The sequence below is a fragment of the Heterodontus francisci genome, chromosome 7 (assembly GCF_036365525.1).
Source record: "Heterodontus francisci isolate sHetFra1 chromosome 7, sHetFra1.hap1, whole genome shotgun sequence".
In the NCBI taxonomy this organism is placed as follows: domain Eukaryota; kingdom Metazoa; phylum Chordata; class Chondrichthyes; order Heterodontiformes; family Heterodontidae; genus Heterodontus; species Heterodontus francisci.
The window spans coordinates 55,336,026-55,351,273 of record NC_090377.1 but is presented as its reverse complement, the minus strand read 5'-3'; the positions used below and the strand labels follow the sequence as shown (position 1 = coordinate 55,351,273).

The window sequence follows — 15,248 nt, the reverse complement described above, 5'->3', positions numbered from 1 at the left end:
TCCGATTGGCTGGCAGCTCCTGGGGGCAGGCGCTTGTCCATTAAAGGGATGGGAGCCCCGATGGCAACTAATTAGTTGCCAAACGGCCAAAAAATGTGGTGGGGGCATCTCACAAACGGCTGAGGCAGGATTTCCCCGGCTTTCAGGCCCATCGTCAGGGCTGTCACTGTGCCAATAAAATTCTGGCTAGGATTTCTATTTGTCTCTTTTACCTTGATCAACTTCATTGTTTTTATTTCCCTTCTTGTATTTGATCAGTTATCTACTAAAACTCGCTTTCACAGCCACACTCATTCCTCAGCAACTGCCTCCTGCTCCGACTTATTTCACGCGGATTCAACTGAACTTCTGCTCCAGTTTTTGGATACACCCACAATTACAGCTATCTCCAGGATATTCAGCGTACCTCGAATCACTGCTCTCGCCGCATCCTGAGATCCAAGCGCAACACGTTCTCGACCTCTCCCTTCAGCAGCATTGACTCACTGTATCTCCGATCTGTCCTGGCCTACAGTTATATTTCAGCCTTCATCTCATCAGGCACTTTAACAAAAATGTTTTCCTTTTTCCTTTCAGGTGTCAAGGGTTACAATTTTCGACAACTCGTGGATACCAATGCCTTCTTTGCCTTCCTCGGAGCCCATCCCTTTTTCCAATCTCACCCTGCTATATTTTCACGATTCCTTCTCACCTTCCCCCTCCTTGACCCTGAATGATCAGTCCACAGCAAAGGCCTCAGCTTCATCCCCTTACACCCAACTCAAATGAATATCAACCTCGGCACGCGTTGAGCACTTCTGTTGTCTTTGCTCCAATTCTTTGACCGGGAGATTTCCCCAGCACAGCGGACCATTTTTCCTGTCTTCAGAATTGTTCTTCCACCTTGCCCTGTCCATCTGCATTCTCCCCTTCTCTGGATCTTTTCTTTGAGAACTGCCGCTCTAACAGCAGCTGTCTGAATTTCACTGCTCCTCTCACTAACTCTAACTCATCTCTCTCTGAACTTACAGCACTCCATTTTCTCAGGCCAAAGCCTAACATTATGAAACCTGCTAACAAGGGTGGCACTGTTTTTGTTTGGAGAACTGTCCTCTACCTAGCAAAGGCCAAACACCAACTCTGGCAATTCCTCCTATCTCCCCTGACCATGACAATACCACCGAACATCAAACCATCATTTCCAATACTGCCACTGAACTCATCTCTGGAGATCATCCCTCCACAGCCTCCAACCTCAATTTCCCCATCCCCAAACTGCCCGTTTCTACCTCCTTCCTAAGGTCCAGAAACAGGACTGTCCTGGTAGATCCATCATTTCAGCCACATCTTCCTATCTCGATTATTTCTTCTTCCATTGGGCAGTCTCCTCCCACCTACATTCATGACTCTTGTTTGACATAAATCCATCTCACAAACCCCAAAAGCTTAAATTTTGTTTATATTTGTAATATGTTGGTTTTCGTTGCAAGCCAAGCTGTATCATATGTGGAAGTTCAAAATTTGGACACTTTTGAATTATCCATCAATTTCCTTTATTCACCAGTGGATCTATGCCACGATAGTGGATCACTGAGTTTCCATCCTATCTGAATGTATGATGATTGAATTGATCAAATTTATTTTACCTCCACTTTTTAAAAAAATATTTATGCAGGAACTACTTAACAGCGTACATTCTCTTACAGCAGAGAGAGGATGATGATCTGAACCAAGATTATTGTATGTTTGCAGCAAGGTACCCGAATTGCTAACACTATAGCTTAACAAACACCTTAATAGATGTTTCAAATAAATGAATTAGAAGAAAACAAAGGACATCAATTTTTCATCTTGCCCACCTTCAAATCTTTCTAGGCATATTAAAACAGAAGTGAACAATTATGCTCGCTATTATTTGCAAGCATGAGAAGCAATATTAAATTTAGATGATTCATCTTAATGTATGATTTTTTCTATCAACTATAAAGTCATACTCTAATTTTCTCCAGTTTTATATATTGAACTTCATACCATTGGTGAGGAATTTAGTGATGTGAGGCTACTTCTTCTTTGCTGTGGTATTTTATAGTTTTGGTACAGTTGTATTCCATGCTGCAAAATAAAAGATTTTTTTTTTATAAAAGAGGGAAAAAGCATCTTACAAGTTGAAATAAGAATAAGTTGACTAATTCTATAAAATGGTTTAAACTGGAGAGTAGTTATTAAAAGACATATTGCACCTTAAAATAATGCATCTCCACCACTATTAATGGCCGACAGGTAAAGATAAAGTAGTTTTACTTTTGCAAGCTACGGTGTTCTCAAGATGCACAAAACTCAACTTTGCACATGCATGACAAGCTATATAAAAACATAAATTTCCCTTTACTCAACCAAACTGAACCACAGTAGAGTCTTAGGGTGCAGGTTAATCTGAAGGGAGTCGACAAGCTGTATGTACACACTATTCTAATGGGAGAAAGCAATTTATTCTTAAATCTGGTTCTGCTACATACACTGCTGTTCCCACAAAGGTAGCACAGAAAAGTAGGAGGACCAATATCTATGTAGCATTAGAGCAATAACCCAGATGTAGCCTTGAAACGAAAATCAGCAAATCAATGGAATCATGCAAATTAGACAAGCCTAATATTCTCATATAGACAACAAGTTGCGAATACACATGCATGTACGAGATGCCACCCAGTTACAAAATTTTAAATGCTCTTTGCCAACAAAAGCTACTGCGATTTCTTTACACAGCATTTATCAATGCCCTTTATGACATACTGCAGACATGAGAACTGAAAATATACATGCATTTTGACAAATTCCCACCATATGTGATGGGAGTTAAATGTAAAGTTGTGAAAATATACATAAAGTCCCAGTTTTTTTTTTTTTGGGGGGGGGGGGGGGAGGGGGAGGGGGTGGAGGAATTGGCTGATTCTGTCTGCCCCAGACATAGGTTCAAATTTTTATCAGCCCTCGAGGGATGGGCAGGGAGGCGGCGGGATGGATAAAATAGCAAGGGACTGCCTGTCGACTTCCCAACACCATTCAATTTGGCCAGGGGAGGGGAAAGCCAAGGATGGCCTTCCTGCCCAGAGACCAATTGAGTCCCTTAAGTAGTCAATTAATAATCACTTAAGGGCCACTTGCCACCAGTGGCATTTTACCAGAAGGGGATCCCTCTGCCATGCGGGGAGACTGCCTGGTTCCTGTGCGATTGGGGGGAACCCTCCTGCTTGGGCAATCTGTAGCCCTCAGAGGGTCCCCAGCAGCAAAGGTCACCCCTATACCAACCCCACCCCTTCCAACCCCCCAGCAGGGCCTGCCTGATTGGCCCAGCGAGTCCGCCCCCACTTATCTTCACTCAGGTGTTCCAGCGCCTACTGCAATACCAGGAGTGGCACTGCTCCTGATGGTGCTGCTGACACTGCTGAGATGCTAGCCCTCCAATTGGCTGGCAGCTCTAAGAGGTGGGATTCCCATCCTTGAAGGGACGGGGTTCCTGGCACCAGGCAGTTAACTGCCTGAGTGCCATAAAATGCAGCCAGGGGTCCCCAAAACAGTCAAGGCAGGATTCCCCTTGCCTTCCTGGCCCAGTGTTGGGACCCCCGCCGCCCATAGAAAATCCAGCCTGTCAGTGGAGGTTGGGCCGAGAGAGGGATTCGCCAGACTCAGTTGTATATATATATTTTTCATTTCATTCACGGGATGTGGACTTCGCTGGCTAGGCCTCATTTATTGCCCATCCCTAATTGCCCTTGAGAAGGTGGTGGTGAGCTGCCTTCTTGAACCGCTGCAGTCCATTTGGGATAGGTATACCCACAGTGCTGTTAGGAAGGGAGTTCCAGGATTTTGATCCAGCGACAGTGAAGGAACGGAGATATAGTTCCAAGTCAGGATGATGTGTGACTTGGAGGGGAACTTGCAGGTGGTGGTGTTCCCATGCATTTGCTACCCTTGTCTTTCTAGTTGGTAAAGGTCGCAGGTTTGGAAGGTACGGACTAAGGAGCACATTGCTGCAGTGCATCTTGTAGATGGTACACACTACTGCCACTGTGCGTCAGTGGTGAAAGGAGTGAATGTTTGTGGATGGGGTGCCAACCAAGTGGGTTGCTTTGTCCTGGATGGTGTTGTGCTTCTTGAGTGTTGTTGGACCTGCACTCATCCAGGCAAGTGGAGAGTATTCCATCACACTCCTGACTTATGCCATGTAGATGGAGCACAGGCTTTGGGGAGTCAGGAGATGAGTTACTCGCCGCAGGATTCCGAGCCTCTGACCTACTCTTGTAGCCACGGTATTATATGGCTACTCCAGTTCAGTCTCTGGTCAATGGTAACCCCCAGGATGTTGATAGTGGCAGATTCAGCGATTGTAATGCCATTGAATGTCAAGGGGAGATGTTTAGATGCTCTCTTGTTGAAGATGGTCATAGCATTTGTGTGGCGCAAATGTTACTTGCCACTTATCAGCCCAAGCCTGGATATTGTCCAGGTCTTGCTGCATTTCTACACGGACTGCTTCAGTATCTGAGGAGTCGCGAAAGGTGCTGAACATTGTGCAATCATCAGCGAACATCCCCACTTCTGACCTTATGATTGAAGGAATGTCATTGATGAAGCAGCTGAAGATGGTTGGGTCTAGGATACTACTCTGAGGAACTCCTGCAGTGATATCCTGGGGCTGAGATGATTGACCTCCAACAACCACAACCATCTTCCTTTTTGCTAGGTATGACTCCAACCAACAGAGAGTTTTCCCCCTCATCCCCATTGATTTGAGTTTTGCTAGGGCTCCTTGATGCCATATTCGGTCAATTGCTGCCTTGATGTCAGCTCCGCTGTCGATGACACCTTCCATCACTTTACTGATGATTGAGAGTAGACTAATAGGGCGGTAATTGGTCAGTTTGGACGTGTCCTGCTTTTTGTGCACAGGACATATCTGGGCAATTTTCCACATTGCCGGGTAGATGCCAGTGTTGTAGCTGTACTGGAACAGCTTGGCTAGGGGTGCAGTAAGTTCTGGAGCACAGGTCTTCAGCACTATTACCAGAATATTGTCAGGGCCCATAGCCTTTGCAGTATCCAGTGCCTTCAGTCGTTTCTTGATATCAAGTGGAGTGAATCAAATTGGCTGAACTCTGGCATCTGTGATGCTGGGGATTTCGAGAGGAGGCCGAGATGGATCATCAACTCGGCACTTCTGGCTGAAGATTGTTGCAAATGCTTCAGCCTTATCTTTCACACTGATGTTCTGGGCTCCCCCATCATTGAGGACAGGGATATTTGTGGAGCCACCTCCTCCAGTTAATTGTTTAATTATCCACCACCAGTCATGGCTGGATGTGGCAGGATTGCAGAGCTTAGATCTGATCCGTTGGTTATGGGATCGCTTAGCTCTGTCTATCGCATGCTGCTTACACAGTTTGGCATGCAAGTAGTCCTGTGCTGTAGTTTCACCAGGTTGATACCTCATTTTGAGGTATGCCTGGTGCGGCTCCTGGCATGCCCTCCTGCACTCTTCATTGAACCAGGGTTGGTCTCCTGGCTTGATGGTAGTGGTAGAGTGGGGGATATACCGGGCCACGAGGTTACAGATTGTGGTTGAGTACAATTCTGCTGCTGCTGATGGCCCACAGCACCTCATGGATGCCCATTTTTGCATTGCTAGATCAGTTCGAAATCTATCCCATTTAGCACGGTGGTAGTGCCACACAACATGATGGAGGGTATCCTCAATGTGAAGGCGGGACTTCGGCTCCACAAGGACTGTGTGGTGGGTCACTCCTACCAATACTGTCAAGGACAGACGCATCTGCAGCAGGCAGATTGGTGAGGACGAGGTCAAGTATGTTTTTCCCTCTTGTTGGTTCCCTCACCACCTGCCGTAGACCCAATCTAGCAGCTATGTTCTTTAGGACTCGGCCAGCTCAGTCCATAGTGGTGCTACTGAGCCACTCTTGGTGATGGATATTGAAGTTCTCCACTCAGAGTACATTCTGCACCCTTGCTACCCTCAGTGCTTCCTCCGTGGTGATCAACATGGAGGAGTACTGATTCATCAGCTAAGGGAGGGCGATAGGTGGCAATCAGCAGGAGGTTTCCTTGCCCATGTTTGACCTGATGCCATGAGACTTCATGCAGGTATGGAGCCTGCTACACTTACTGAAATGATGTGTATGGAGTCCTGATGGGCAAGGTCAAATGCGAGGCAGATAAGTGACATGGACACCCTCATCATCCCCCCTCTTTGGAAAAGGATTGAAGGGACTAACAAGCTGCTTGGTTGGTTGGGGGAGGTAGGTGGAATGGGGTGTAACACCTCTATTCAAGAAAGGAGGGAGACAGAAAGCAGGAATATATATGCCAGTTAGCCTAACATTTGTCATTGGGAAAATGCTGAAATCCATTAATAAGGAAGTAGTAACAGGACATTTAGAAAATCATAATGCAATCAGGCAGAGTCAACATGGTTTTACGAAATGGAAATCACGTTTGACAAATTTATTAGAGTTTTTTGAGGACGTAACAAGCAGGGTGGATAAAGAGGAGCCAGTTAATGCAGCTTTTTTGAATTTCGAAAAGGCATTCAATAAGGAGCCACATAAAAGGTTACTACACAAGATAAGAGCTCATGGTGTTGGGGGTAATATAGCATGGATAGCGGATTGGCTAACAAGAGGAAACAGAGTCAGGATAAATGGATCATTCTCAGATTGGCAAACTGTAACTAGTGGAGTGTCACAGGGATCAGTGCTGGGGCCTCAACTATTTATAATCTCTATTAATGACTTGGATGAAGGGACCAAATGTATTGTAGCCAAATTTGCAGACAATGCAAAGACAGGTAGGAAAACAAGCTGTGAGGAGGACACAAAGTGGCTGCAAAGAGATATCGATATATATTTGGCAGATGCAGTATAAGGTGTAAAATTGTGAGGTTGTCCACTTTGGCGGGAAGAATAGAAAAGCAGAAGATTATATAAATGGAGAGAGAGTGCAGGATACTGTGGTACAGAGGGATTTGGGTGCCCTCGTACATGAATCGCAAAAAGTCAGCATGCAGATACAGAAAGTAATTAGAAAGGTAAATGGAATGTTATCCTTTATTGCAAGGGGGATGGAGCATAAAAGTAGTAAAGTCTTGCTACAACTATACAGGGCATTGGTGAAACTGCACCCAGAGAACTGTGTACAGTTTTCATCTCCTTACTTATTGTACACATTGTACAGCGAGCTCGCCACTGGTATCAGACCCACCGGCCGTCCATGTCTCCGTTATAAAGACGTCTGCAAACGCGACATGAAATCGTGTGACATTGATCACAAGTCGTGGGAGTCAGTTGCCAGCATTCGCCAGAGCTGGCGGGCAGCCATAAAGACAGGGCTAAATTGTGGCGAGTCGAAGAGACTTAGTAGTTGGCAGGAAAAAAGACAGAGGCGCAAGGGGAGAGCCAACTGTGCAACAGCCCCAACAAACAAATTTCTCTGCAGCACCTGTGGAAGAGCCTGTCACTCCAGAATTGGCCTTTATAGCCACTCCAGGCGCTGCTTCACAAACCACTGACCACCTCCAGGCGCGTATCCATTGTCTCTCGAGATAAGGAGGCCCAAAAGAACTTAAGGAGGAATACTACTTACATTGGAAGCAGTTCAGAAAAGGTTCACTAGGCTGATTCCTGGGATGAAGGGGTTGTCTCTTAGGAGTAGAGCCGTACCAAATTAACAGCTGTGAAAAATGTGTCGCAGACCATGAAACCTCAGGTCCTCCTGAAATCGGCCATTTTGCAAACTTCACTGTTTTATTCATTGACACAAAGCTCACTTCGCTGATTGCCGGGCATGTTGCAAACATTGTGCATTTTAATGATTGACACAAGGATTAACTTGCTTATTGGTAGATGAGGGAGGGCTTCCAGTGCAATTTTGAGAGAAGCAGTCACAGGTGTTAGCAGACACGTGAGAATGCCAGCAAATCAAAAATGGCCACAACCAATTATTACAGCACATTGAGTGAAAGAATTTGGAAGCCAAGTTCGGCTTGCCGATGGTGAAATACTGTTTTGTACAAGCTGCAATGTTTCATTGGATCACACACGGCGGGCAACAGCTTTCAGAGTCTGAAAGCCATTGCAGCAGAAAGACAGCATCTGACCCAGTACTGTTGAAAATGAACACGCAAAAAAAAAGCATCGATTTCATCTCTTTTTAAGAAGTTGACAGAAAGCTCAGTGAATTGTCAGTTGGTTACAATGGAACTTGTGGATGCTTTTGCAAGCAGCAACATACCATTGGAAAAACCTGATCACCCAAAGCTGCGGGCATTCATTCAACGTAATGTGCAAAATGGTGGCTGCTTGCCAAGTACAAATAAACTCTGACAGGACTGTCTACCGAAGGATTTTGCTACACATTGTGAGGAGATGAAGTCTCAGATTAATGCATGTGAGTTTTTTTTGCAATTATTTGTGATGCGTCCACGATGAGCAAGACCGATGTGCTGCAAGTTTTGTTTGATTTTATGTCTGGTAAGGCTGAAGATGTACAGTCAGGAAAGTTAATAACAGTGCCACAGACTGCGTCCACTTAGAAGCTGTTAATTACACCAAAGTTTCCCAAGTGATAATCAAAACCGTTTCAAAATGCGGTGCAGATTTCAAAGTGCTTTCATTGGTGACAATGCAACTTAAATGACAAAATCTTTCAAATCTGTGCTTCAAGGTGTAATGCATAATGCTGTTAATATTACATGTAATGCACGTACAAACCTCCCTCATCTTTTTTCGTTTTAAATAAATCATTTGCATGGTTTGTTGCGACTCGATGTAATTCACCATTTAAATGCGTGAAATCGTGAAATTCACGATTATTAAAATGCTGTGACCATGAAATTTGTTAAATTTGACCGTGAATTTGGTAGGGTCCTACTTATGAGGAAAGATTGAGCAGATTGGACCTAATCTCATTGAAGTTTAGAAGAATGAGAGGTGATCTTTATGAAACATACAAGATCCTGAGGGGACTTGATGGTTAGATGCTGAGAGGATGTTTTCCCTCTGGGGAAAATCTAGAACTAGGGGGCACAGTTTTGAAATAAGAAGTCTTCCCTTTAAGAGAGAGAAATGAGGAGGAATTTCTTCTCTGAGGGTCATTAATCTTTGGAATTCTCTTCCCCAGAGAGCAGTCGAGGCTTGGTCATTGAATACATTCAAGGCTGAGTTAAACCGATTTTTGATCTACAAGGCAGTTGAGGGTTATGGGTGGGAAGACAGCAGGAAAGTGGAGTTAAGGCCACAATCAGATTACCGACGATCTTATTGAATGGCAGAGCAGGCTTGAGGGACCGAATGGCCTTCTCCTGCTCCTAGCTCTTATGTTCTAACATTGGCATGTAGGTGCAAGCTGTGTCCCGTGTACACCAGTAGCGCTCAAGCTGAAAGACACCAGTAGGCATGATCAACATAACTACCAGGCTTGGAACCCTGTCCAAATTTGGGGACACACTGTTTTTTTAAATATTGTATGACAGCATAGCATAAATGATGGCGGGTGACATGGGAGGGAGAGGGATAGTTTAGTCAGTACAGGGAATGACACACACACAATTCCAGTTGAATACAATGCTGGAAGAACATCTTAGAAAACCAAGTGTCTCCAACAAAGTCATATAGTTCCCTTATGCTATAATCTCTCAACATTTTATGTAGGAGCGATAGAAAGCAAAAACATACAACATTAAGTTATCTTAAACAGCAAGGTTAAAAACATCAAAATGCTCCTGCACAGAGGCGACCCTCTTTGTTGGAACAATACACAAGGCTGGTGTGAATAAAAGGAAGGAAAAATGAGTGGATCTTCTCTCATGCTTCTTCCTATGAGCCACTCAGAGACGTGGGCACATAATCCAGGCCAACACTTCGCTAATGGTGTTGCTATTTTTTGGATAAGACATTAAACAAACAGAGACCTGTCTGCCCAATTAGGTGGAAGTAAAAGGTCCTATGACACTATTCGAAGTAGAGCAAGGGAGTTCTCCTCCTGTCTTGGCCAATATTTATCCCGCAACCAACATCACTATAAAAGCACAAATTATCTGGTTGTGTTATGTCATGGCTGTTTGTGGGAACTTGCTGTGCATAAGTGGCTGCTACGTTTCCTTAATTACAGCAATAACTACAATTCAAAACACACAGTTGGCTGTAAAGCACCTTGTAATACCTTGATGTCATGAAAAGCACTATATAAATGCAAGTTTTTTCCGTCTAATTGCCCTCAACATTTAAATTACACAAATATTGAGAACTAGCAGGCAGAATAATGCTTGATGCAGCAGCCAATGCAATAGTTATACCAGGACTTTACTCCATCCTATAAAAGCAAAATACAATTAAACAACATATTGGAACATTTTTTTTAAAATGATTTAGCTTTAGGCACAGCGCAGCGAAAAATCTAGTCAAGGCACACAGCGATAAATTATGAAATAACCTCACTCAAATGGCAAAACAAATGAAGGGGCCAATTTTCCCCTGCCCTAATCTGAAATAGCTTAGATAAAGAATGGGTGTTGTTCCTTTGCTATGCAAACAAACCTCTAAGTATTTGCTGTACCCGTTTCATACGCAAACAGCAGAAATGTAAATTTCATAAAAATGAATGTCATAGATCTCTGCCCTCACATCACTTCTAATAGCACTAAGTGAAATTCATGGAAAATTTGCCCCCAGAAAACCCTAGCACAGACACTGATCTCGATCACAGCGGCTTAACATCAGTGGTGTTGTTGTGCTTGGGTCCACAAGTCTATGGGGGCCCAACCCATTGATGTGCTACCCAAACCATCGTTGCACATAAAAGGTAACAAGGGGGTGAAAAAAATTTAGATTTTTCAAAGTTTTTTTTAACATAAAATACTGATTTCTCTTTGAAGATGAACGGCATCAAATTGCACCACTGCATTCCAATACTGATTCTACTGCTGTTTGCAGTTGCGATGAGTGGAGCCAGGACTCCTCACAACTAATCTGCCGCAGGTGCCACCTAGAAGCAACTTGGGGCAAGTAATGAGCTGGCCAGCAACAGACAGAACTCATCCAAGGGGCCCTAATTGTGCACAGCAGGCAAGAGCCCTGAGCAGTAGTTAACACATCAGGAGTGCATTCTGACCAGGTCATGGCAGGTTAGTATATTCTGTGGATTAATTTTTAAAGTTTGATTTCTAATGAAAGATAGTCAAATTATTAGAACATTAAAATCCATTGATATTTTCCGGTTAAAAGTTTTCTTGTAAAATCCAAATGAACTTCCATTGGGATTTTATTTTTCTTTGAAGTGTTTTAGTTTTCACTTGGTTCTCTTCCTGACCAAGGTAAAAACAAAATACAAGACCGTGGTGTACGCCTCTTATGGACGTAATTTTAGCATTTATTGGGCATTGAACCACACTTTAGGCAAGATCTCAAAGCCTTGCAGAAGAGATTTACTAAAATGCTACCAGGGACAAGGGACTTCAGTTATGTGGAGAAACTGGAGAAGCTGGGTTTGTTCTCCTTAGTGCAGAGAAGGTTAAGGGAAGATTTGATGGAGGTGTTCAAAACCATTAAAGAGTAAATAAAGAATAATTTTCCAGTGGTAGGAAGATGAGTAACCAGGGCACAGATTTAAAATTGGCAATAGTACAAGAGATGGCATGAGGATTTGTTTTTATGCACAGCGAGTTATGATGATCTGGAATGCTCTCCTTGAAAGGGTAGTGGAAACAGATTCAGTAATAATTTTCAAAAGGGAATTTGATAAATACTTGAAGAGAACGAATTACAGGGCTATGGAGAAAGAGCAAGGGAGTGAGATTATTTTGATAGCTCTACCAAAGAACCAGCACAAGCATGATGGGGCAAATGGCCTCCTCCTGTGCTGTATTATTCAATAATTCTATGATTGAAGGTTCTGGTTTGCACCAAGTTTCAGGATCAGACAGATCAGGGGAGAAAAATGCAACTCCCTGAAATTGTTGTTCTTTATTTTCAAGTTCGTAGTTTCACTTGTTGCTGCAAGCTACTATGTGTCTGGGTAGATAGTTTTAGCTGTTTGTAGTGGGACCCTCCCAGAACCACAATAGGGTTCCCCTTGTCCTGGTCTTCCACCACATTCATTGAGTGGATCATCCTCCACTATTTCTGCCACCTCCAGTATGATGCCAACACCAAATACATCTTGCCCCACCCCCTTTCAGAATTTTCTCCATGACAGCTGGTCCACTCATCAATCACCCTCAAAACCCAATCCCCTTGTATGCATGAAAAATGCAACACTTGCCCTTTCACCACCTATTTCCCACTGATCAGAACCCCAAACATCTTTTCCAGATCAAATAGCAATTTACTTGTACTTCTTTCAATTTAGTGTACTCTTTTCGCTGCTCACAGTGGAGAGAACAAATGCAGATTGGGTATTTGCTTTTTTGGAACACCTCTTCAGTCCAAATACGTGACCGTGAGGTTTCAGTCACTTGCCATTGTGATTCTCTGTCCCACTTCCACTCTGACCTCTCTGTCCGCTGCCTCCACACCATCCCAGTGAAGCTCAACAGATATTTGAGGAACAGCACCTCATCTTTCAACAAGGCATTTTACAACCTTCCAGACTGTGAGTTTAACAAGTTCAGATCATTACCACGGTTTTCATTTTTCCAGACAGCTGGTGCTGGTATTGATTCTGCTGTTGCCATTTACAACTCCTCGAGATCCATCTTTACTTGTTCCATTAACATTTCCTTTTGTCTCGCAGCATCATCACTTTTTATTATTTAATCATTCCTGCCTTCCATTCTATCACAGCCCTTCCCCTTTGTTCTTTCCTCCCCTCTACCTCCACTTTCCATGTCTCTGCACTTGCTTAAAGTGTATTACATCTCTAACCTTTGCCAGGTCTGACAAAAGGTCGATGACCTGAAACATTAACTGTCTCTCTCCACAGATGCTGTCTGACATAGAACCAAAAAAGGGTTACAACACAGACATTCAGCCCACTGTGTCCATGCTGGCTCTCTGCAAGAGCAACTCAACCAGTCCCATTCCTTCACCTTTTCTCCATAGCCCTGCAAATTTTTTCCATTCAATTATCCAATTCCTTTTTGAAAGCCACGATTGAAGCTGCCACCACACTCTCAGGCAGAGTATTCCAGATCCTAACCATCTGCTTTGTAAAAAAAGTTTTTCCTCGAATTGCATTTAGTTCTTTTGCCATTCACCTTAAATAGGTGTCCTCTGGTTCTTGCCAGTTCTGCCAATGAGAAGTGTTTTTCCCCATCTACTCTGTCCAGATCCCTCATGATTTTGACACCTCTATCAAATCTCCTTTCAACCTTCTCTGTTCTAAGGAGAATAACATCAGCTTCTCCAATCTATCCACATAATTGGTTCCAGCGATGAGGGACTTCATTCTCATAGATTTGTTGACCTGATCATTTCCAGCATTTTCTATTTTTATTTCAGATTTCCCATTTCTGCAGTATTTTGCTTTTGTCTTAACAGTGGTGTTGTGCCCATTGCCATTCTCAATAGTGGAGTGATGTTTAGTGCCTGGACTTCAGCCATCTACTCTGCCAAAGTTCAGAGGGTTAAGGGGAGATCTCCATTTGCCTTCCATCAGCAAGAACCTGCACCAATAGGTGGAGATCTGGGACATAGATCATAGCAGCAAGGCTAGAAAGTCCCTGCCAGAGGCAGTGTGGGTGCAGAGATCTTCACCTCTGATGGAAAATGTTAAAGTTGCCCTCCCATTCCTATTGTAAGATGACCATTTTAAAAATTCTTTTAGCTACTTGCTGCCAGATCTTTGGTGGTGCAGGCCATAATCACATCCAAGAGCCACCAATGTTCTCCACTATCCTCAGTGGGACAGGAGTATGTGCATCTCAGTGAATCATACCATGTGTACCTCTGAAGGCTTATAGTGCAGAAACTTGTAACTCAAGGAGTTTACAACTCAATCTGACCTGACCCGTGTCCCCCATCACCACAATCTTAGAAGATGGCCTTGTAACAGACGGGTGGAGGCTTCGTATGTCTGGTGAAGGGAGAATGCTGTAAAAGCTTTGAACTTTTGGGGCAATGTGGTATAGCTTAATCCAGAAGTTAGAAATGAATGTAACATGAGGTTTAGAATATTTAGAAAAGACAGAGTGGACAAAGAAAAGGAGTTGTTGCAGTAGCCTATAGCAAGGACAAATGGAAAGGAAAAGCAATTGATCCTGTAGGAGGTAAAAATCTATAAAATACACCATTCTGCATAGGCAACACAAATGCAAAAAAAAAAATCAAAGTTAACACAAAGTATTTTATAGACCAATAGGTCAGCAAGAGGAGAACAACTTGTTCGATTAGATAGGGAGTGTATGAATAGGGGAAAAAATAAATAGAAGACTTCAATTAACAATCATGCATTACATCTGCCATTTCTGACTCTAACCAACTTGAAAACCTCACAGCATCAAAGTTGGTTAATATTTCTTGACCTAATGCCAAGAAAGGCACAAGATTCAACTGTCATCTATATCTGCTATTTGTAAATGACACAGAAAATGCACAGGGAATGGAAGTCATAGCAGCCTGCAAGGCAGTGACCATGGAATGATAGAGTTTAATCTGATCTGTGTGTAAGAAATACGCAAGACCAGAAGCCAGGTATATAATTTTTCAAAGGGATAATTTCAATGAAACAAGGGAACAACAAAAGTGGATGTGGTGTATATGGATTTCAGTAAGGCGTTTGATAAGGTTCCCCATGGTAGGCTATTGCAGAAAATACGGAAGTATGGGGTTGAAGGTGATTTAGAGCTTTGGATCAGAAATTGGCTAGCTGAAAGAAGACAGAGGGTGGTGGTTGATGGCAAATTTTCATCCTGGAGTTTAGTTACTAGTGGTGTACCGCAAGGATCTGTTTTGGGGCCAATGCTGTTTGTCATTTTTATAAATGACCTGGAAGAGGGTGTAGAAGGGTGGGTTAGTAAATTTGCGGATGACACTAAGGTCGGTGGAGTTGTGGATAGTGCCGAAGGATGTTGTAGGGTACAGAGGGACATAGATAGGCTGCAGAGCTGGGCTGAGAGATGGCAAATGGAGTTTAATGCGGAAAAGTGCGAGGTGATTCACTTTGGAAGGAGTAACAGGAATGCAGAGTACTGGGCTAATGGGAAGATTCTTGGTAGTGTAGATGAACAGAGAGATCTTGGTGTCCAGGTGCATAAATCCCTGAAG

General features: G+C 43.4%; 1 protein-coding gene across 11 annotated transcripts in view; it reads right to left on the bottom strand.

The window, feature by feature from the left end:
• The window catches only part of grb14 (growth factor receptor-bound protein 14), a 279,490-nt gene that overhangs the window by 19,919 nt on the left and 244,323 nt on the right, over nt 1–15,248 (bottom strand). For 10 of the 11 annotated variants that reach the window (XR_010975330.1, XR_010975331.1, XM_068035226.1 and 7 more), the window contains one exon: nt 2,011–2,091. The exons of the other annotated variant lie outside the window; for it this stretch is intronic. Coding sequence is in view for 8 of the 10 variants with exons in the window: in XM_068035226.1 (XP_067891327.1) it covers nt 2,011–2,091 (81 nt within the window). In the remaining 2 variants the exon portion in view is untranslated. The remainder of the gene's footprint in view (nt 1–2,010; nt 2,092–15,248) is intronic. 11 annotated transcript variants of the gene reach the window in all.